Source organism: Mauremys mutica, chromosome 16 (genome assembly GCF_020497125.1).
Source record: "Mauremys mutica isolate MM-2020 ecotype Southern chromosome 16, ASM2049712v1, whole genome shotgun sequence".
Taxonomy (NCBI): Eukaryota; Metazoa; Chordata; order Testudines; family Geoemydidae; genus Mauremys; species Mauremys mutica.
Genome location: NC_059087.1, coordinates 33061366 through 33081947, shown reverse-complemented (window position 1 = coordinate 33081947; position 20582 = coordinate 33061366). Strand labels below are relative to the sequence as shown.

Genomic DNA, 20582 nt, shown 5'->3' with positions numbered 1-20582 from the left:
TGGCAATGGACTCAGCTCAGTCAGTGGCGGGACTTTCCACTGCCCCCTAGTTTGGACAAAGACACCGCCCCAGGAATGCATTCTTATACACAGATACAAACAAGTTACACATCACACCTGACGTATTGAGGGGCCACCTCTCTACGCAGCAAGGTTCAACCTTTCTACGTATTTAGGTGCCGCCTTCTACCTTGTACATGTTGGTTCGATCAAAACAACTCTATCCATCATTTTACCCTTTTGCCCCTGTCATTGGGATGGGTCGGCCTGTCCTTTTATCTATGAAATGTTTCAGTATAGTGTATTCTAGTGCTGTGTTTATACTTCGGTATGCTAGGTGAATATATGTTTATGCAGCCTCAGCCCTTTCCTTGCCAGCTTCTGTGAACCAAGCCGGCCTCTGGCTCACAGCTTAACTTTGCTTTTTAGCTAAGTCTTGTCCATTACTTTAGTTCAGGCCTCAGGCCTCATACTGGGCCTTTATCAGGGCCTGCACTTACTACATTAGCTATATTTGCTAAAGGAGGGAAGGTTTGATTTTTGTGTGTGTGTGTGTCTGTCTGTTTAGAGTTGCTTAGAAAATACCATGCTTTACCATAACGGTACTGGTATTAGTGAGAGCTTTACCTGTATTCAAACTGATTTGGGCATTGAATGCATTGTTAATGCCATGTCAATCCAATCAGGAAAAGGTTGTTTGTTTTGTTGGAAGGTCCTGAATAAACAAGAGGAAATAATGATTACCAGTCCCTCTTCCTTTCAACCAGCAGTTCAAATACCATTTATTGTTTTAGCTTGTTCAGAGCAATATTACCACCCCTTTGTATGGAGATAGTCACACATTCACCTCAACTGAAGACCTGCACTTTACTTGAAAAATCTGTTCTTTTGGTAATTAATGAATTTTCATCTCATAACATTGATGATGGTATGTCTCCAGAGGATGAGGTTTATAGAGGGCCGGCTCCAGGCACCAGCAGAGGAAGCACGTGCCTGGGACGGCACATGCTAAGGGGCGGAATTCCGTCCATTCTTGGGGCGGCCCCGTCCAGGCGGCTTTTTTCTTTTTTTTGCTTCAGCAGTTCGGGCGGCAGTCCCATCAGTTTTCCTTTGTTTTTTGCTTGGGGTGGCAAAAATCGTAGAGCTGGCCTGGGTTTATAAAAGATTTCCAAAGTGAAAGGATTTTAAAGTTTACAGTTGCAAGTAACTACTTTAAAAGAAATTTTTAAGAACAATACAGATGTGCATATATTTAACCATTGTTCTCTAGGTAGGTATATAAAAAAAGTTACCTTGTTAAGTTGCAAATTTTATATTTTAAGTTGAATATTTTTACATTTGACAAGTGATTTCTTATTGTGTAGACTGCTATGTGCTATATAGCGCCAGTACACAATGAGGCTATAATATTATAGAGAGACGATGGTTAGTACCTTAAAGAAAGATGACAATGTTCTTTTGAGATCTTTCTCTTTGGCAGGTGAAGAATTGTGTAAAGTGGTATGACAGCTTTATTATTTCTAAGAAATTCAAAATAAAAATACAATATAACATTTTCTGTTCTGAACACCATCTTCATTGACATTATTGGCCCGCTGCGAGGATTTGAGGACTGGCCCTGGCCCTAAGGTAAACTGAGTTTGAGACCCCTGCTGTAAGGATAGGAAGAAACAATTGTTGGCAATCAGTTCCCATCTTAAGTTTTTAATTGTCTGGTTACTTTAGTAAATGTATTAATGATATCCTCTCCAGAAGGATATGCCATGATATGCTAACTAGATATGGACATAGCCATAAACCATGCAAACTTGAATGTGAATCAAAGCTTTGAAGTCTTAAGAACGTTAGGGTAACTTTTTAATAAATTTTCCCCCTCTCATCTTTTCCTTGTTTCTGCATTTCCTGGTTCTGGAAGAGTAAAAGTGTCTAATTGCTTAGAGACTGGGTGTCCTTTTATTTCTAGCCTGACTGAAAGGAGAGAGCCTCCAATATCTCTTGAGTTTTTGCTTCCTGCTCAGTTTTACCAGTCTAAATGTTTCATATAACTCCAACATTTGGAGTGCTTATCCAAGTTATCTGAACCAAACTCAATTTGTGGATGTTTGCCGATCTGTCTAATAAAAAATTCAGGGGCAGACATGCTTTATCATTAAAGAGCCTAGTAATGAAGATTCAGTGTATTTAGACAAATTATTTTTTTCATTTTAAGTTGCTTGAGAAAAGGGGAACACATGGTGTTACGATTTCATGTAACTAGTTAATGTTTAATTGCTACTGCATATAACACACACAGAGTGAAGCTTATAAATATAGGTGTTTGCATTCTCCCTATTGCTTAGTACTGGCTTTGTGATAAGAAAATGACTCCACAAACGTACACTGTAAAAAACATCACATAATACATAAGAACATAAGAACGGCCGTACTGGGTCAGACCAAAGGTCCATCTAGCCCAGTATCTGTCTACTGACAGTGGCCAATGCCAGGTGCCCCAGAGGGAGTGAACCTAACAGGCAATGATCAAGTGATCTCTCTCCTGCCATCCATCTCCATCCTCTAATGAACAGAGGCTAGGGACACCATTCTTACCCATCCTATCTAATAGCCATTTATGGACTTAGCCACCATGAATTTATCCAGTTCCCTTTTAAACATTGTTATAGTCCTAGCCTTCACAACCTCCTCAGGTAAGGAGTTCCACAAGTTGACTGTGCGCTGTGTGAAGAAGAACTTCCTTTTATTTGTTTTAAACCTGTTGCCTACTAATTTCATTTGGTGACCTCTAGTTCTTGTATTATGGGAATAAGTAAATAACTTTTCCTTATCCACTTTCTCAACATCACTCATGATTTTATATACCTTTATCATATCCCCCCTTAGTCTTCTCTTTTCCAAGCTGAAGAGTCCTAGCCTTTTTAATCTTTCCTCGTATGGGACCCTCTCCAAACCCCTAATCATTTTAGTTGCCCTTTTCTGAACCTTTTCTAGTGCTAGAATATCTTTTTTGAGGTGAGGAGACCACATCTGTACACAATATTTGAGGTGTGGATTTTACCATGGATTTATATAAGGGTAATAATATATTCTCAGTCTTATTCTCTATCCCCTTTTTAATGATTCCTAACATCCTGTTTGCTTTTTTGACCGCCTCTGCACACTGCGTGGACATCTTCAGAGAACTATCCACGATGACTCCAAGATCTTTTTCCTGACTTGTTGTAGCTAAATTAGCCCCCATCATGTTGTATGTATAGTTGGGGTTATTTTTTCCAATGTGCATTACTTTACATTTATCCACATTACATTTCATTTGCCACTTTGTTGCCCAATCACTTAGTTTTGTGAGATCTTTTTGAAGTTCTTCACAATCTGCTTTGGTCTTAACTATCTTGAGTGGTTTAGTATCATCTGCAAACTTTGCCACCTCACTGTTTATCCCTTTCTCCAGATCATTTATGAATAAATTGAATAGGATTGGTCCTAGGACTGACCCTTGGGGAACACCAATAGTTACCCCTCTCCATTCTGAAAATTTACCATTAATTCCTACCCTTTGTTCCCTGTCCTTTAACCAGTTCTCAGTCCATGAAAGGACCTTCCCTTTTATCCCATGACAGCTTAGTTTACGTAAGAACCTTTGGTGAGGGACCTTGTGAAAGGCTTTCTGAAAATCTAAGTACACTATGTCCACCGGATCCCCCTTGTCCACATGTTTGTTGACCCCTTCAAAGAACTCTAATAGATTAGTAAGACACGATTTCCCTTTACAGAAACCATGTTGACTATTGCTCAACAGTTTATGTTTTTCTATGTGTCTGACAATTTTATTCTTAACTATTGTTTCGACTAATTTGCCCGGTACCGACGTTAGACTTACCGGTCTGTAATTGTCGGGATCACCCCTAGAGCCCTTTTTAAATATTGGCGTTACATTAGCTAAATTCCAGTCATTGGGTACCGAAGCCGATTTAAAGGACAGGTTACAAACCTTAGTTAATAGTTCTGCAACTTCACATTTGAGTTCTTTCAGAACTCTTGGGTGAATGCCATCTGGTCACGGTGACTTGTTACTGTTCAGTTTATCAATTAATTCCAAAACCTCCTCTAGTGACACTTCAATCTGTGACAGTTCCTCAGATTTGTCACCTACAAAAGCCAGCTCAGGTTTGGGAATCTCCCTAACATCCTCAGCCGTGAAGACTGAAGCAAAGAATCCATTGAGTTTCTCCGCAATGACCTTATTGTCTTTAAGCGCTCCTTTTGTATTTTGATCATCAAGGGGCCCCACTGGTTGTTTAGCAGGCTTCCTGTTTCTGATGTACTTTAAAAAGTACATTTTTTGTACTTAATTTTGTTATTACCTTTGGAGTTTTTAGCTAGCCGTTCTTCAAACTCCTCTTTGGCTTTTCTTATTACACTCTTGCACTTAAGTTGGCAGTGTTTGTGCTCCTTTCTATTTGCCTCACTAGGATTTGACTTCCACTTTTTAAAGGAAGTCTTTTTATCTCTCACTGCTTCTTTTACATGGTTGTTAAGCCACGGTGGCTATTTTTTAGTTCTTTTACTGTTTTTCTTAATTTGGGGTATACATTGAAGTTGGGCCTCTATTATGGTGTCTTTAAAAAGGCCCATGCAACTTGCTGGGATTTCACTTTAGTCCCTGTACCTTTTAACTTTTGTTTAACTAACCCCCTCATTTTTGTATAGTTCCCCCTTTTGAAATTAAATGCCACAGTGTTGGGCTGTTGAGGTGTTCTTCCCACCACAGGGATGTTGAATGCTATTGTATTATGGTCACTATTTCCAAGCGGTCCTGCTATAGTTACCTCTTGGACCAGCTCCTGTGCTCCACTCAGGATTAAATCTAGAGTTGCTTCTCCCCTTGTGGGTTCCCGTACCAGCTGCTCCATGAAGCAGTCATTTAAAGTATCGAGAAATTTTATCTCTGCATTTCACCCTGAAGTGAAATGTTCCCAGTCAATATGGGGATAATTGAAATCTCCCACTATTATTGGGTTCTTAATTTTGATAGCCTCTCTAATTTCCCTTAGCATTTCATCATCACTATTATTGTCCTGGTCAGGTGGTCGATAATAGATCCCTAATGTTATATTTTTACTAGAGCATGAAATTTCTATCCATAGAGATTCTATGGAACATGTGGATTCGCTTAAGATTTTTACTTCATTTGAATCTACATTTTCTTTCACATATAGTGCCACTCCTCCCCCTGCACGACCTGTTCTGTCCTTCCGATATATTTTGTACCCCAGAATGATTGTGTCCCATTGATTGCTCTCAGTCCACCAGGTTTCTGTGATGCCTATTATATCAATATCCTCCTTTATCACCAGGCACTCTAGTTCACCCATCTTATTATTTAGACTTCTGGCATTTGTGTACAAGCACTTTAAAAACTTGTCCCTGTTTATTAGTCTGCCTTTTTCTGATGTGCCAGATTCTTTTTTATGTGACTGTTTATCATCTGATCCGGCCCTTACATTATCCTCTTCCGTCCTCTGCTCCTGACTATAACCTGGAGATTCTCTATCATCAGACTCTCCCCTAAGAGAAGTCTGTGTCCGATCCACATGCTCCTCTGCAGCAGTCGGCTTTCCCCCATCTCCTAGTTTAAAAACTGCTCTACAGCCTTTTTAATGTTTAGTGCCAGCAGTCTGGTTCCACTTTGGTTTAGGTGGAGCCCATCTCTCCTGTATAGTCTCCTCCCATCCCAGAAGTTTCCCCAGTTCCTAATGAACGTGAACCCCTCCTCTCTACACCATTGTCTCATCCACGCATTGAGACTCTGAAGCTCTGCCTGCCTACCTGGCCTGCGCGTGGAACTGGGAGCATTTCTGAGAATGCCACCATAGAGGTCCTGGATTTCAGTCTCTTCCCTAGCAGCCTAAATTTGGCTTCCAGGACATCTCTCCTACCCTTCCCTATGTCATTGGTACCTACATGTACCACGACCACCGGCTCCTCCCCAGCACTACACATAAGTCTGTCTAGATGCCTCGAGAGATCCGCAACCTTCGCACCAGGCAGGCAAGTCACCATACGGTTCTCCCGGTCATCACAAACCCAGCTATCTACATTTCTAATAATCAAATCTCCCATTACTAACACCTGCCTTTTCCTAGAAACTGGAGTTCCCTCCCCCGGAGAGGCAACCTCAGTGCGAGAGGCAACCCCAGCACCATCTGGAAGGAGGGTCCCAACTACGGGAAGGTTTCCCTCTGCTCCCATTGACTGCTCTGCTTCCCTGGGCCGTTCTTCCTCCTCAACAGTGCAGGGGCTGTCTGAGCGGAGGTGGGACACTTCTACAGTGTCCCGGAAAGCCTCATCAACATACCTCTCTGCCTCTCTTAGCTCCTCCAGTTCCGCCACCCTGGCCTCCAAAGACCGTACATGGTCTCTGAGGGCCAGGAGCTCCTTGCACCGACTGCACACATATGCCACCCGCCCAAAGGGCAGGTAATCATACATGCAACACTCAGTGCAATAAACTGGATAGCCCCCACTCTGATGCTGGGCTTCTGCCTGCATTGTCTCCTAGTTAATGGAAGGGTGGTTTACAGAAAGAGGTTTTGGAATGTGGTTTGGTTTATAGGTTTTACGGGGACTACAGGGGAAGGGTTAGGGCTGACAAGGGACTCCCACTCCCTTCCCACTTCCCTTCTAAACTCCCTTGTGAAACTCCCTGTTAGCAGCCCCTGGTCGCAAAGCTCCCTGGTCGTTTGTGCGCGGCTTTATAAAGCCCTGGCCTGAGTGAATGCCCCGCCCACTGATTAAGGCTCAGCCAATTACCAGAGGCTTCGAGCTTTCAAACCTTCCTTTGAAGCTCATGGCTTCCAACTGCCAGCCACAACACACGGTCCTTCAAACAACCAACCAACCAAACAGACTGACAAACACAAGCTCAGCACACAGCAAGTAACCCCCAAACACAAACAAACACACTACAGACAGTCACTTACCCCACAGATGCTGTATTTGCTCCTCCTTCACCTGGAGAACTCCCTTGCGAAACTCCCTGTTAGCAGCCCCTGTTCGTGAAGCTTTAATAAAAACCTTTACTGTCTTCTTTGGGAGGGCTTACAATTCACTTTTTAAAAATGAACCTTCCAATTTATATAAGGCCTTGCTGATTTAAAACCTGTGTCAGAAAGGGAAAAGAAGATACCTCCAGAGGAGGAAGTAAGTGAAGAGGCATCAGGTGAAGGCAGAGGAAGAGAGAGCCATATAGGGATAAAGTCTAGGATGATGGAGAGGAAAACAGGGAACTCTGTGGGAGGGAAGGTTGTGAGAGAGAAATGAGGAAGCCTCACAGGAGGGGCTGTGAAGAGGAAGGAGAAACCTCTCAAAGGGGACAGAGGAAGGGATGGACACCAAAGGTGGAAAGGGAGAAAGGAAAGTTGGCCCCCCAGGGGTGGGAGAAAGGGGGACCACACCAAAAAAGATAAAGGGAGAGTGGAAAGTAAGGGTGGAGATACTGCAAGGAAGAGATGGGGAGACAGAAGGTGAATATTCCTTCAAAGGTGGAGAAGAGGGAATGGATCTCGGTCTGAACGAGGATGATAGCCCACTAGACCTTCCCCAAGAAGAAACAACGAGCTATATGGGGGGTTGCAGTGTCTGCTAACAGGAAGGAGCAGTTGTGTGTAAGGGAGTGTTGCAGGGTCTAGCTGAAGCCCCCACTGGTTTGTACAAACTTCCAGACCTTTGTACTCGACATATATTTGCTATATAGGAAGTGGAGTCTTGAAGGCGCTTTATTTTAGTAGGGCTACATCACTGCCACACAGTGTTACATAGTGACACAATGTCACGCTGCAATATATGGTGCAAAGTATGTAGAATGAGACTGATGACAAAGAATGGCACCAGTGATGTCTGTTCTCAAGTCTCTCTAGAAGGTCTGTGCTTCAGGCTCATTGCATCACAAGGGTGCTCAATTCAATCTCAGTTTCTCTCAAACACAAAAATACGTTTTCTCTCACAGCTGTTACCTACCAGCTCTGTGTTCTTGGGGCACCAGATGCAGTACCCAGCCTGTCTGACTCACAAAAGACCTTCCCCATCCACAGCCTCTGCTTCAACCAAATCTGCATCAGAAGAAAGATTTACAAAAAGCAATGAAAAGGCAGTGGGAGACACACCTAAACCCCTGGGATAAGGATGACTCTGTGTGTGTGTGTGTGTGTGTGTGTGTTCGACTGATTCTGGGGCTGAAAGAACCCAGCCCTGGGGAACCTAGGATAGCTCCGTTGGGAGGGAACTTGCTGCGGGGAGAAGTAGAGCTCTGTATGAGGACACAAGCAGTAAATTGATAGAAGTATGGAACCCCCGGGCCCCCAGAAGAGTAACCCTAATAAATGAGCCTACCCCAAAGTAACAGGCAAAGCTGGTAACACAGTAGATTAGCCTCCTCACTTGGATATGGGAGATGAGACTTGGATCAATGACCCTGAAGAGGAGAAAATTCCTTCAGGGTAAGGAGAGGGGGAAGAGTCACATCTCTGAATTTGTACTTTCCAAAAGGGGCAATCCAACCATGCTGATTAAGCAAATGGTCAGCATACTAATTCTAAAAAATGACTGTGCCTGTTTTGACCAGCCGTAAGACTTCCAGGTTATCTGCTCTATCCAGTGCATCCTGGACAAGGAGTGGTCTACATTCCCTTAGATCACGCTTAATGTCTTCATGCTTAGACATCCTGGTTTGGGACACACACAGCATTCATACAAACGTTAAGCAAACTCCCCACTTCATCACACTTATGAGCTGTAACCAGAGTCCATGGAGGACAAGCGGGGGAAGAAAGAAAGAACACACAGAGATCTGCATTTCAGCACACACCTGTGAAAATAAACAGCACAAAGTCTCCTTTCCTCGCCTGACTCCCTGCCTCCTTGCTCTCAGCAAGAAAGAACTGGAACTAGGTTGCACGCTTGGGAAAACGGCGCACATCCCTGAAGGCCGCACCAAAGCAAGCAGCAGTGCAAAAGTGTCTGCCTAACATTTGAACTTTGCACTGGAAGATCTGGTTATGTGGGGAGGCTAAGACATATTTTGGGGGTGGTTATAGCCACATCCGGCCCACGGGACTGTCCTGCCTGGCTCTTGAGCTCCTGGCCAGAGAGGCTAGTCCCCAGTCCCTCCCTTGCTGTCCCCCCACCACCGTAGCCATGCCACCGCATGGGCAGCACTCTGGGCAGTGGGGTTGCACGCTCCTGCGGAGCAGAGCGGCAGCATGTCTAGCTCTGGCCGGCCGGCACGGCTGCCAGACATGCTGGTCTGAGCGGCATGGTAAGGGGGCTGGGGTGGGGGGTGGGGGTTGGATAAGGGGCGCGGAGTTCCTGGGGGCAGGGCTGTCCTTAGGCATACACAGCAGCGTAGGGCACCATGAAATTTGGGGCACCAAATTGCCCCAAATTTCATGGTGCCCTAGGCAGCTGTGTGCTGCATATGCAGGCTGCCTCCTGGCTGCGCCCACTGCACAGGGCAGGGCCGTCCCTAGGGTGGGGTGGGGCCGTTACAACTCTCTCCGCCCCATCTCTTACCCTCCCTCCTGCTCCACCCCTGGCCCGCCCCCATTCCATTTCTTCCCCCAGCGACCCCGCACTCATCGGCAATGGCAGGAAGCGGAGCAGCCCGGCCCCAGCTCGCTCAACTCCACCAGCTCCCAGCCATGGCGCTCCACTTCCCACTGCCAGTGAGTGCAGGGAGGTTGGGGAACGGATGCCCCCCACACTTGCTAGTGGCGAGTAGCGGAGTGAAGCGACCCCCGGCCCCAGCTGTGTTGCTTGGGGTGGGGGGGTAGGGAAAGGTTCCCCCGCCCCCCAGACTCACAGGAAGCCCTTTCAGCCCTCTCAAGGAGTTGTGAGCGGTGATGGGAGTCTTCCTGAAGTACAGTAGCTTCCTGGAAAGCAAATTTCCATTTGCTCTTACTCCATAGCTCACTGTCTGGCTTCTATCCTCTGGGAGAGGCTCAAGGTGGCTGCTGCTTCTCTTGATCTCTGCCACAGGCTGGCCATTCTCTCATCTACACAATGTCATTAAGAACTGAAACGAGAGAGAGAGAGAGAGAGAGAGAGAGAGAGAGAGAGAGCGTGAGCGAGAGAGAGAGCGTGAGAGAGCGAGAACACTTGTAACTTAGGGCACCACTGGGACGGGGAGGACAGACACACAAAATTGTCTTCGGGCTACTGCTCCTTGGAGCCCCCTTCTCTATTCTGCTCCAGCCTATCCAGTGCCTGAAATGGTCAGAACTGAAAAGGAACTACAGCCCCCAGGTCTCTCCACACTCTGACCCCATGAGAGAGACCCTGCCTACCTGGGATGCTCTGGTCCTCTGAAGAAAGGGATGATGGAGTATGCACATGGAGAACAATGTGGTGTCCAATGACACACACCCAGTGATGTGGAAGGACAGACCAGAAATAACTGAACATCTCTAGTTGCACACAGGTCACCCTTCTTCACATTTAGTCCTGGGGAAGAGGGGGCAGGGGATAATCCCAGACAATTACAAGCCAAAGGAAGAGCTCCTCCTTCCATGGGATTGGACCTGGGGAAACAAGAAGCATCTCTCTGCTCTCAGGGAGGGACCTTCCTACTCAGACACTGGATAGAGAGACATATTTTTTTCTGAAATTGACACCTGCTCCTCCTTCATCACTGTCACCACCAGACAGGACTCGAGGGCTGCTCAGTGCCACTGCCAAGCCGGATGTCTAGATTGCTCAGGTCCACTTCTTCCAGACCCTCCTCCTCTGGCTGAGGGTCCTGGGGCTGTGCTACTGGCCTGGAGGAGTCCTCTGCAAGCACAGTGAAGAACCCAAGGAAGTGCCATCACTGCCCCAAACTCTATTGGTGCAGGAGATTTTGCTCTCCCTGCCTCCCTCTCCCATCCTTTCTAGATGCCCCCCATTGCATGAACAGAGAGAAACTCCTCACCAATGGGTCTCTTGGCCAGTCACCCCACCAGCATTGCCACAGCAGCACCAGTGCCCAGCATGTTTCTCACCATCACCCCGTCTTGCAGGCTCTCATGACCAAATCTGGGGGGATGAAGATCTAGCACACCTGCCCATGTCCTATGAAGGGAGACAGTACAAGCAGAGGCAAGGAGAGAGAGTGAGAGCATGTGTTGGCCCACATGAGGGAAGAGAGAGAGAGACAGAAACATAGGAGGGAGGAAAACTCAGTAGCTGTAGTCTCCTTCCTGGAGCCAACCTGCCCTGAGAAACCAGCAGTCATGTGGCCATCCTCCCCACACACCTTTATGACTATCCAAAAAGGATATATAGTCTTATCTGGTGCACTTGCCAACAAAGGTACTCACTGCCTAGGAAAATGTATAATGAGGTACTAAATGACAAAAGGAACATGACAAGAGCTCAGCCACACTACAGGGACTGCAGGGGCAGAGAGAACCCCACCCTGAGGGAGCAAAAAACCTTCAGCTCAACATTCTCAAGACAGGAAGAGATTCGCTCCTGTACACACCAAGCCCAGCCAAGATGGAAGCATGCCCCCTCTTCCCGGCCACAGGGTCCACAGGGGTCATTGATGGAGAAGGTTGGTAGGCAGTGGGGGGCTCAGGCTTGTGAATGACTGCCTGGGATATATGGGGGAGCACCGGACTGTGAGGTAGGGATGTCCATGGGAACCCAAAATAAGTGAATGCGGGGATTAGGGATAGAGGGTTAGCAAGGTGCACTGGGGCAATGGGGGATATAGAGGACCCAGAGAGGGTAATTTACTTCTGTATTTGGCGCTGGTGCAGCCACAGCTGGAAACCTGGGTCCAGTTCTGGTGTCCACAGTTTAAGAAGGATGCTGATAAACTGGAGAAGGTTCAGAGATGAGCCAAGAGAATGATTAAAGGATTGGAAAACATGCCTTACAGTGATAGACTCGAGCAGCTCAATACATTTAGTTTAACAAAGAGAAGGTTAAGGGGTGATTTGATTGCAGTCTATACTTTTGGGAAACAGACATTTAATGATGAGCTCTTCAATCTAGCAGCGCAAGGTATCAATCACACTCCAAGGACTGAAAATTGAAACTAGACAAATTCAGACTGGAAATAAGGCGTACATTTTTAACAGTGAGAGTAATTAACCATTGGAACAATTTACCAAGGGATGTGGTGGATTCATCAACACTTGCAATTTTTAAATCAAGACAAGGTGTTTTTCTAAAAGCTCTGCCCTTGGAATTACTTAGGGCAGTTCGCTGGCCTGTGTGATACAGGAGGTCACACTAGATGATCACAGTGGTCCCTTCTGACCTTGGAATCTCTGATTCTATGAGTACTGCTTCCCCAGAAATCACACCTAAAGTACTGAAGGCATTTTCTCAGTCTCAGCTCCTCACCCCTTTCTCTTACTCCCAACCTCCTCCAGCAAGCAATCCCTCTCCCTCCTCCCCCACAAGGGACTTCTTCAGCCTCATGGAGCTTGTGCCAACATTCCCAGAAATCTGTTTGTCCTCAGACAAGCTCCTACCCTTTCCATTTGGATTCAGGTTAAACCTCTACAGGGGCATAAGCCATGTAGAAAGTTCCACTCAAATAAAGTATGTTTCTGTTCTAAAAGTGCAAATCAGTCCTTCGATAATTCTTTCCTTCCTACATCTGTCCCTTACTGCACTGCTCTCAGCTCCACTTCACTCACCATCCCTAGAGACTTAAACTCATCTGTTCAAAACAGATTATCAAGAGAAGCAGCAGAAAGGGAATAGCTATTCAGTGCATTTCTATTAGTTTATTGCTGAAACAACTGAGACCTGTGCTAGCTTTAACTCTCTCCATCTCCTCCTCTTTGCTAAAAAGACAAACTGAGTGTCAGAGATGTTGGAAAGAAACTCATTAGAAACTAAGAAAACAGCCTGACTGAGGTGCTGGATGAACGCCTCTTTGGATCATTTTTCAAACATCACGGTTGTTTCTTTCTTGGGGATTGTTTTCTGATTGCCTTCTTGTGACTTCCTCATAGTCAGACTAGCAGAAGCGATAGCCAAGTTCTTGGTTCTCTGATTGATCAGCTCCAGTATTTTCCCAAATTTATCAGACTCCTTCTTCCACCGTGATATCTTCTTCTGCTGGTCACTCATGAACTTCTTCTTTAAATGCTCATAAAAGTGGCTGGTCTTTATTCTTGTCTCCTCCAAGTGATTTACCTTTAGGACAACAAATGTGTGATTTTCAGCACAGGACCCAGTGATGGTTCATAAAAGCTCCAAAATGGGGAAAGAGGTGTCCTCCAGGATCCTCCCCCACTCCCAGGGCTTTCACAGTAACTCCCTTACTGCTGATTGAGAGGGCTTCTGAATGCATTAACCATTCTCTGAACATTGGCCTGGGAAGGTTGGTCAAGTGCCTCTGACTCCTGACCGGCTTTTCTGGCTTTCACCAGGATCAACAGAGTACTGCCCACTAAGGCCAAGAACACTCCCTGACATTCTGGAATTGACTGGATGCAGTGTTCAAAAGTTACTGCCTTGCATACAGACAGAAATGCCATTGAGTTGTGTGTAGGGCCAGTCTCCTTGTTTAATATCTGTATCATTGTTCTGCTATCATAGGGATAAGAACCTGAGTAGTACACAAGGACCCCAATCTGTGCAGTGCTGAGATGAGGTAATCTCCCCTGGTATCTCTAATGTGCCCATCAATGTGTTATCTACAACCAAGTGGAGCAGAACAAGAGGGAACTGATTCCTGAAATCTTGTAAACGCCCAACAGCTGTGGCTATTTCCCACTCTCACAGAGCTGGGTGGTCAGGGCCAGATGCTCAAAGGCACCTAACTGGAGATATCTTTGAGGAGCTGGGTCTCCATGCTTTATGTGTCAGTCCTGCATAACAAGCACTGCTTGCTCTTCCTGGATATTTTGAGCAGGCTCATCACTCCTTGTCCAGCTTCAGCCCCCTAACATCCCAGAGGATAGAGATTCCCTATGGTCTTAATGTTCCATAATAGACTAACTCCCAGACAGGTCATGCCAATGAGAAAACACCCATCTTTTAAGATCATGAGGGAGAATCAGCACTCTACCCGAGCCTTCATGAAAAGCCGAAGGCTTCCTTATTCAAAATGCTCTCTCTCCCTCTAGCTTCCCACTCCCATGAGGAGAGCCCTTGGGTAGAGATCCTGCAAGGTTCGCCCTGATCCAACAGAGCACTGAATCACATGACTAATGTCAGTGGAGACAATGACACTACCTGTGCACTTACAGTTAAGCATGTGCTCCAGTGCTCTGTTGATCGGGACCAGAGTGCTCAGCACTTATAGGACACATCATGAATAAGATGGTCCTCAGATCCTGCCTCATCCATAATCAGAGGTGGCCTCCCAAAGTCTTCTGCTGCAGAGAAGGTAGAAGGGGCTCCATTGAGAAGTCATAGAATTCTAGAATCATAGATTAGGATTGGAAGAGACCTCAGGAGGTCATCTAGTCCAACCCCCTGCTCAAAGTAGGACCAACCACAACTAAATCATCCCAGCCAGGGCTTTGTCAAACCAGGCCTTAAAAACCTTTAAGGATGAAGATTCCACCATCTCCCTAGGTAACCCATTCCAGTGCTTCACCACCTTCCTAGTGAAATAGTTTTTCCTAATATCCAACCTAGACCTCCCTAGACCTTTCCCCAGACATGACCAGCAGGGCTCACTGGTGCAGCAAACAAACCCTCCTTTTACACTAGGAATTGAATGTTGCCTCCTTGGTGTTCCCAACCTTCACAGCAAGACAACTGGATTCAAGCCTTGAAACCAGACCTTCTTTCTCACTATGGTCCCTGGGCCAGCAGCCATTTCAGCTAATTTCTAAATGAAGTCAACAATGCTTTTATTCTGGGATGAGATAGCTCAGGACCTTGGAGCAGGGGTACAGAGCTCTTCACCTCTATTTCAGAAAGGAGTTCAGTGTGCTGGGGGTAGGGTCCTGGCTTCCTCTAGTCATTGTGCTGGGGGTCTCTCCAAATGTCAGAGAAAGGGTTGGAGGGTACCTTGATCTCCTGAATTCGCTGGACGCTGGTGTTGTCACGGATGATGACTGTGGATAAGTGACTCTTTGGCAAAAACCTCTTCACAGCCACTTCACTGCCATTGAACAGACTGAGGGGGGAAAGGGGCCTTGTTATAGTTTTGCCATTGCTTGCTCAGCTCTACTGTTCACAGCCCCGCAAGCCAGACACCACCCGGTGATGGAGTCACCCTTCCTCACTCAAGAGTTCACGTTCTTTGCTGATGTTACTTGGCTCAAAGGTGTGTATTTTAAGTTTCAGATATTTAACACTGAAGTCTGAGCCTCCTAACTCAGAGGGTCACACCGAATCTTCCACCCAGTATACAGGATTTCTATCAGGGTCTCTCAGGGTATGTCTTCACTACCCGCCGTATCGGCGGGTAGCAATCGATTTCTTGGGGATCGATATATCGCGTCTCATCTAGACGCGATATATCGATTCCCGAACGCACTCATGTCGACCCCGTAACCACCAACGCGAACGGCGGTAGCGGAGTCGACATGGGGAGCCGCGGACGTCGATCCCACGCTGTGAGGACGGTAAGTAATTCGATATCAGATACTTGGACTTCAGCTACGTTATTCACATAGCTGAAGTTGCGTATCTTATATAGATTTTCCCCCATAGTGTAGACCTGCCCTTAGAGAGGGAAACTCTAGCCCAGCCACCAACAACCCTCATCCCAAGAACATGTAGTCTAGCCCTTTCTGCCACTAAATACACTGCACTCTCTCCTCTCATCCCAGCCCCTCAGTGAATAGACAGCTCAGTCCTCCCCACCATCCCGCCAATACACTTATCTCAATTGCTCCCTTCAACCAAAAAATTACAGAGCATCATCTCCTTCCCCCTCCCATTTCCCTAATAAACCTGCCTTAGAGATGTACCCACACGGGTGTGTGTGTGTGTGTGTGTGTGTGTGTGTGTGTGTGTGTGTGTGTGTGTGTGTGTGTGTGTGTGTGTGTGTGTGTGTGTTCAGACTGAGAGCAGGAAAGGCCCGTCAATAGGAGGAAAGGTGTTGTGGAAGGAGATTCCTGTCCCCAAGGGGAGGTGAGAAAGAAAAAGGGCTACCTGTGGCCAGGGTGACGGGGGAGCAGGACGCTCCCTCCCTGTGCCTGAGGTGAGAGGTCCCTCTGTGGGGCAGGAGTGTGCCCTATGTGTATGTGTGTGTGAGGGGGTCCCTGTCCAGGAGCAAGAGTGGGGGGATGGAGAGTCCCTGTGTAGGGCAGGGCTGTGTACCTGTGCTAGGGGGAACCCTTGTGCCCAGGAGTGAGAATGGGTGGCGGAAAATCTCTGGGTCAGGGAATGAGAGTGGGGCATAGAGGGTGTGACGGTAGGGTCCCTGTGCCCAGAGGTGAGAGTTGGACATCAGGGTCCCTGTGCAGGGGGTTCCTGTGCAGGGGGGGGCCCTGTGCCAAGGGGTAGAAGTGGGGGGCAGGGGCGTCCCTGTGCAGTAGGAGGTCCCTGTGCCAAGGGGTAGAAGTGGGGGGTGGGGGTCCCTGTGCAGTGGGAGGTGCCTGTGCCAAGGGGTAGATGTGGGGGGTGGGGGGTCCTTGTGCAGTGGGAGATCCCTGTGTCAAGGGATAGAAGTGGGGGGCAGGGGACCCTGTGCAGTGGGGGTCCCTGTGCCAAGGGATAGAAGTGGGGGCAGGGGTCCCTGTGCAGTGGGAGGTCTCTGTGCCAAGGGGTAGAAGTGGGGGCAGGGGTCCCTGTACCAAGGGGTAGAAGTGTGGGAGGGTCCCAGTGTAGTGGGAGGTCCCTGTGCCAAGGGGTAGAAGTGGGGCGTGGGGGTCCCTGTGCAGTGGGAGGTGCCTGTGCCAAGGGGTAGATGTGGGGGGTGGGAGGTCCTTGTGCAGTGGGGGGTCCCTGTGCCGAGGGGTAGAAGTGGGGGGTGGGGGTCCCTGTGCAGTGGGAGGTCCCTGTGCCAAGGGATGGAAGGGGGGGGGTCCCTCTGTAGTGGGGGGTCCCTGTGCCAAGGGGTAGAAGTGGTGGGTGGGGACCCTGTGCAGTGGTGGTCCCTGTGCCAAGGGGTAGAAGTGGGGGGTGGGGTAACCTGTGCAGTGGGAGGTCTCTGTGCCAAGGGATAGAAGTGGGGTGTGGGGGGGTGTCTCTGTGCAGTGGGAGGTGCCTGTGCCAAGGGGTAGATGTGGGGGGTGGGGGGTCCTTGTGCAGTGGGAGATCCCTCTGCCAAGGGGTAGAAGTGGGGGCTGGGGGTCCCTGTGCAGTGGGAGGTCCCTGTGCCAAGTGATGGAAGGGGGGGTCCCTCTGTAGTGGGGGGGTCCCTGTGCCAAGGGGTAGAAGTGGGGGGAGGGGGGATCCCTGTGTAGTGGGGGGTCCCTGTGCCAAGAGGTAGAAGTGGGGGGCGGGGGACCCTGTGCAGTGGGGGTCCCTGTGTCAAGGGATAGAAGTGGAGAGTGGGGGGGGTCCCTGTGCAGTGGGAGGTCTCTGTGCCAAGGGGTAGAAGTGGGGGGGCGGGGGTCCCTGTGCAGTGGGAGGTGCCTGTGCCAAGGGGTAGATGTGGGGGGTGGGGGGTCCTTGTGCAGTGGGAGATCCCTCTGCCAAGGGATAGAAGTGGGGGGTGGGGGTCCTATTGTGCCAAGGGATAGAAGTGGGGGGTGGGGGTCCTCCTGTGCCAAGGGGTAGAAGGGGGGGTCCCTGTGCAGTGGGGGTCCCTGTGCCAAGGGATAGAAGTGGGGGGTGGGGGTCCTATTGTGCCAAGGGGTAGAAGTGGGGGTCCCTGTGTCAAGGGGTAGGAGTGGGGGGTCGCTGTGTCAAGGGGTAGAAGTGGGGGGCAGGGGTCCCTGTGCAGTGGGGGTCCCTGTGCCAAGGGATAGAAGTGGGGGGTGGGGGTCCTCCTGTGCCAAGGGGTAGAAGTGGGGGTCACTGTGTAGTGGGGGTCCCTGTGTCAAGGGGTAGGAGTGGGGGGTCGCTGTGTCAAGGGGTAGAAGTGGGGGGCAGGGGTCCCTGTGCAGTGTGGGGTCCCTGTGCCAAGAGACAGAAGTGGAGGGCTGGGGGGTCCCTGTGCAATGGGAGGTCCCTGTGCCAATGGGTAGAAGTGGGTACGGGGGTCCCTGTGCAGTGGGGGATCCCTGTGCCAAGGGGTAGAAATGGGGGGCGGGGGTCCCTGTGCAGTGGGAGGTCTCTGTGCCAAGGGATAGAAGTGGGGTGTGGGGGGGGGGTCCTTGTGCAGTGGGAGGTCCCTGTGCCAAGGCGTAGAAGGGGGGGGTCCTCTTGTGCCAAGGGGTAGAAGGGGGGGGTCCCTGTGTAGTGGGGGGTCCCTGTGTAGTGGGGGGTCCCTGTGCCCTTTGGCCGGACGGACCAGCACCTGAACAGCACCAGCACTTGGTTGACGCGGGGCTGGAAGAAGGTGACCCGGGGCCGCGAGACCTTCTGCTCCTCCATCCCGCCGGCTCGGTTGGGCTGGGCCGGGCCGAGCCGGGCCCCTGCCTCGGGGGGCGGGCGTGTCACAATGGCCGGGGGGAGGAGGGGTCTGGTGGGTGGCGATCCGAGGCGGGATCCCGAGGGAGGCTCGGGGGGTGCAGGATCCCGGGGGGCGGTGGCGGTCCGGGGGGAGGGGGTCGGGGAGATCGGCGAGGTGCGGGATGCCGGGGGGGGCGGTGGCGGTCCGGGGGTGGTCGGGGAGATCGGCGAGGTGCGGGATCCCGGGGGGGGCGGTGGCGGTCCGGGGAGGGGTCGGGGAGATCTGCGAGGTGCGGGATCCCGGGGGGGGGGGTGGCGGTCCGGGGGGGGTCGGGGAGATCGGCGAGGTGCGGGATCCCGGGGGGGCGGTGGCGGTCCGGGGGGGGTCGGGGAGATCGGCGAGGTGCGGGATCCCGGGGGGGCAGTGGCGGTCGAGGGGGGGGGTCGGGGAGATCGGCGAGGTGCGGGATCCCGGGGGGGGCGGTGGCGGTCCGGGGGGGGGTCGGGGAGATCTGCGAGGTGCGGGATCCCGGGGGGGGGGGGTGGCGGTCCGGGGGCAGGGCGGGGAGATCGGCGAGGTGCGGGATCCCGGGGGGGCGGTGGCGGTCCGGGGGGGGCGGGGAGGACCGCGAGGTGCGGGATCCCCGGGGGGGAGTGGCGGTCGAGGGGGGGGGTCGGGGAGATCGGCGAGGTGCGGGATCCCGGGGGCGGGTGGCGGTCCGGGGGGGGGTCGGGGAGATCGGCGAGGCGCGGGATCCCGGGGGGGGCAGTGGCGGTCCGGGGGGGGTCGGGGAGATCGGCGAGGCGCGGGATCCCGGGGGGGCGGTGGCGGTACGGGGGGTGGCGACGAGATCGCCGCGGTGACGCAACCCGGGGGGGCAGTGGCGGTCCGGGGGGGGGGTCGGGGAGATAGGCGAGGTGCGGGATCCCGGGGGCGGTGGCGGTCCGGGGAGGGGTCCGGGGAGATCGGCGAGGTGCGGGATCCCGGGGGGGCGGTGGCGGTCCGGGGGGGGGTCGGGGAGATCGGCGAGGTGCGGGATCCCGGGGGGGCGGTGGCGGTCCGGGGGGGGGGGGTCTGGGAGATCGGCGAGGTGCGGGATCCCGGGGGGGCGGTGGCGGTCCGGGGGGGGGGGGGGGCTCGGGGCGATCGGCGAGGTGCGGGATCCCGGGGTGGCGGGGGCGGTCCCGGGGGGGGGCCGGGAGATCGGCGAGGTGCGGGATCCCGGGGGCGGTGGCGGTCCGGGGGGGGGGGGGCTCGGGGAGATCGGCGAGGTGCGGGATCCCGGGGGGGCAGTGGCGGTCCGGGGGGGGGGCTCGGGGAGATCGGCGAGGTGCGGGATCCCGGGGGGGGGGGGGGCGGTCCGGGGGGGGGTCGGGGAGATCGGCGAGGTGCGGGATCCCGGGGGGGCGGTGGCGGTCCGGGGGGGGGCTCGGGAGATCGGCGAGGTGCGGGATCCCGGGGGGGCGGTGGCGGTCCGGGGGGGGGGCTCGGGGAGATCGGCGAGGTGCGGGATCCCGGGGGCGGTGGCGGTCCGGGGGGGGGGTCCGGGGAGGGCGGCGAGGTGCGGGATCCCGGGGGGGCGGTGGCGGTCCGGGGGGGGGTCGGGGAGATCGGCGAGGCGCGGGATCCCGGGGGGGGCAGTGGCGGTCCGGGGGGGGTCGGGGAGATCGGCGAGGCGCGGGATCCCGGGGGGTCGGTGGCGGTCCGTCGGGGGGCCGGGAGATAGGCCACGTGAGGCAACCCGGGGGGGCGGTGGCGGTCCGGGGGGGTGCTCGGGGAGATCGGCGAGGTGCGGGATCCCGGGGGCGCGGTGGCGGTCCGGGGGGGGGTCGGGGAGATCGGCGAGGTGCGGGATCCCGGGGGGGCGGTGGCGGTCCGGGGGGGGGCGGGGAGGTGGGCGAGGTGCGGGATAGCTGGGGGGAGGGGGCGGTCCGGGGGGGGGGGGGCTCGGGGAGATCGGCGAGGTGCGGGATCCCGGGGGGGCAGTGGCGGTCCGGGGGGGGGGGGCTCGGGGAGATCGGCGAGGTGCGGGATCCCGGGGGGGCGGTGGCGGTCCGGGGGGGGGGGGGTCGGGTAGGAGATCGGCGAGGTGCGGGATCCCGGGGGGGCAGTGGCGGTC

General features: G+C 52.1%; 1 protein-coding gene and 1 long non-coding RNA gene across 3 annotated transcripts; both read right to left on the bottom strand.

The window, feature by feature from the left end:
* Positions 1 to 6989: 6989 nt before the first annotated feature.
* On the bottom strand, positions 6990 to 10815 carry LOC123351222. Of its 2 annotated transcripts, none has more exons than XR_006573960.1 (3): positions 9857 to 10815; positions 8017 to 8108; positions 6990 to 7049 (listed from the first exon to the last, which is right to left on the bottom strand). It is a non-coding gene; the product is annotated as an uncharacterized LOC123351222 (long non-coding RNA). The 2 variants fall into 2 exon arrangements; XR_006573959.1 differs by lacking the exon at positions 9857 to 10815 and adding an exon at positions 8389 to 8780.
* Positions 10816 to 11579: 764 nt separating this feature from the next.
* Positions 11580 to 18555, bottom strand: C16H5orf52 (chromosome 16 C5orf52 homolog). The gene is made up of 3 exons (XM_044990332.1): positions 18368 to 18555; positions 15022 to 15130; positions 11580 to 13191 (listed from the first exon to the last, which is right to left on the bottom strand). The coding sequence occupies exons 1-3, from the start codon at positions 18442 to 18444 to the stop codon at positions 12934 to 12936; spliced, it is 444 nt and encodes a 147-aa protein (XP_044846267.1). The 5' UTR covers positions 18445 to 18555; the 3' UTR covers positions 11580 to 12933.
* Positions 18556 to 20582: the final 2027 nt, after the last annotated feature.

Excerpts from the sequence above, each read along its gene's own strand:
- C16H5orf52 (XM_044990332.1), bottom strand. The coding sequence starts at position 18,444 with ATGGAGGAGCAGAAGGTCTCGCGGCCCCGGGTCACCTTCTTCCAGCCC. Across the intron at positions 15,131-18,367 it reads CAAGTGCTGGTGCTGTTCAG|TCTGTTCAATGGCAGTGAAG; the intron begins GTGCTGGTCCGT and ends TTCCCCCCTCAG. Across the intron at positions 13,192-15,021 it reads AGCGAATTCAGGAGATCAAG|GTAAATCACTTGGAGGAGAC; the intron begins GTACCCTCCAAC and ends GTTGTCCTAAAG.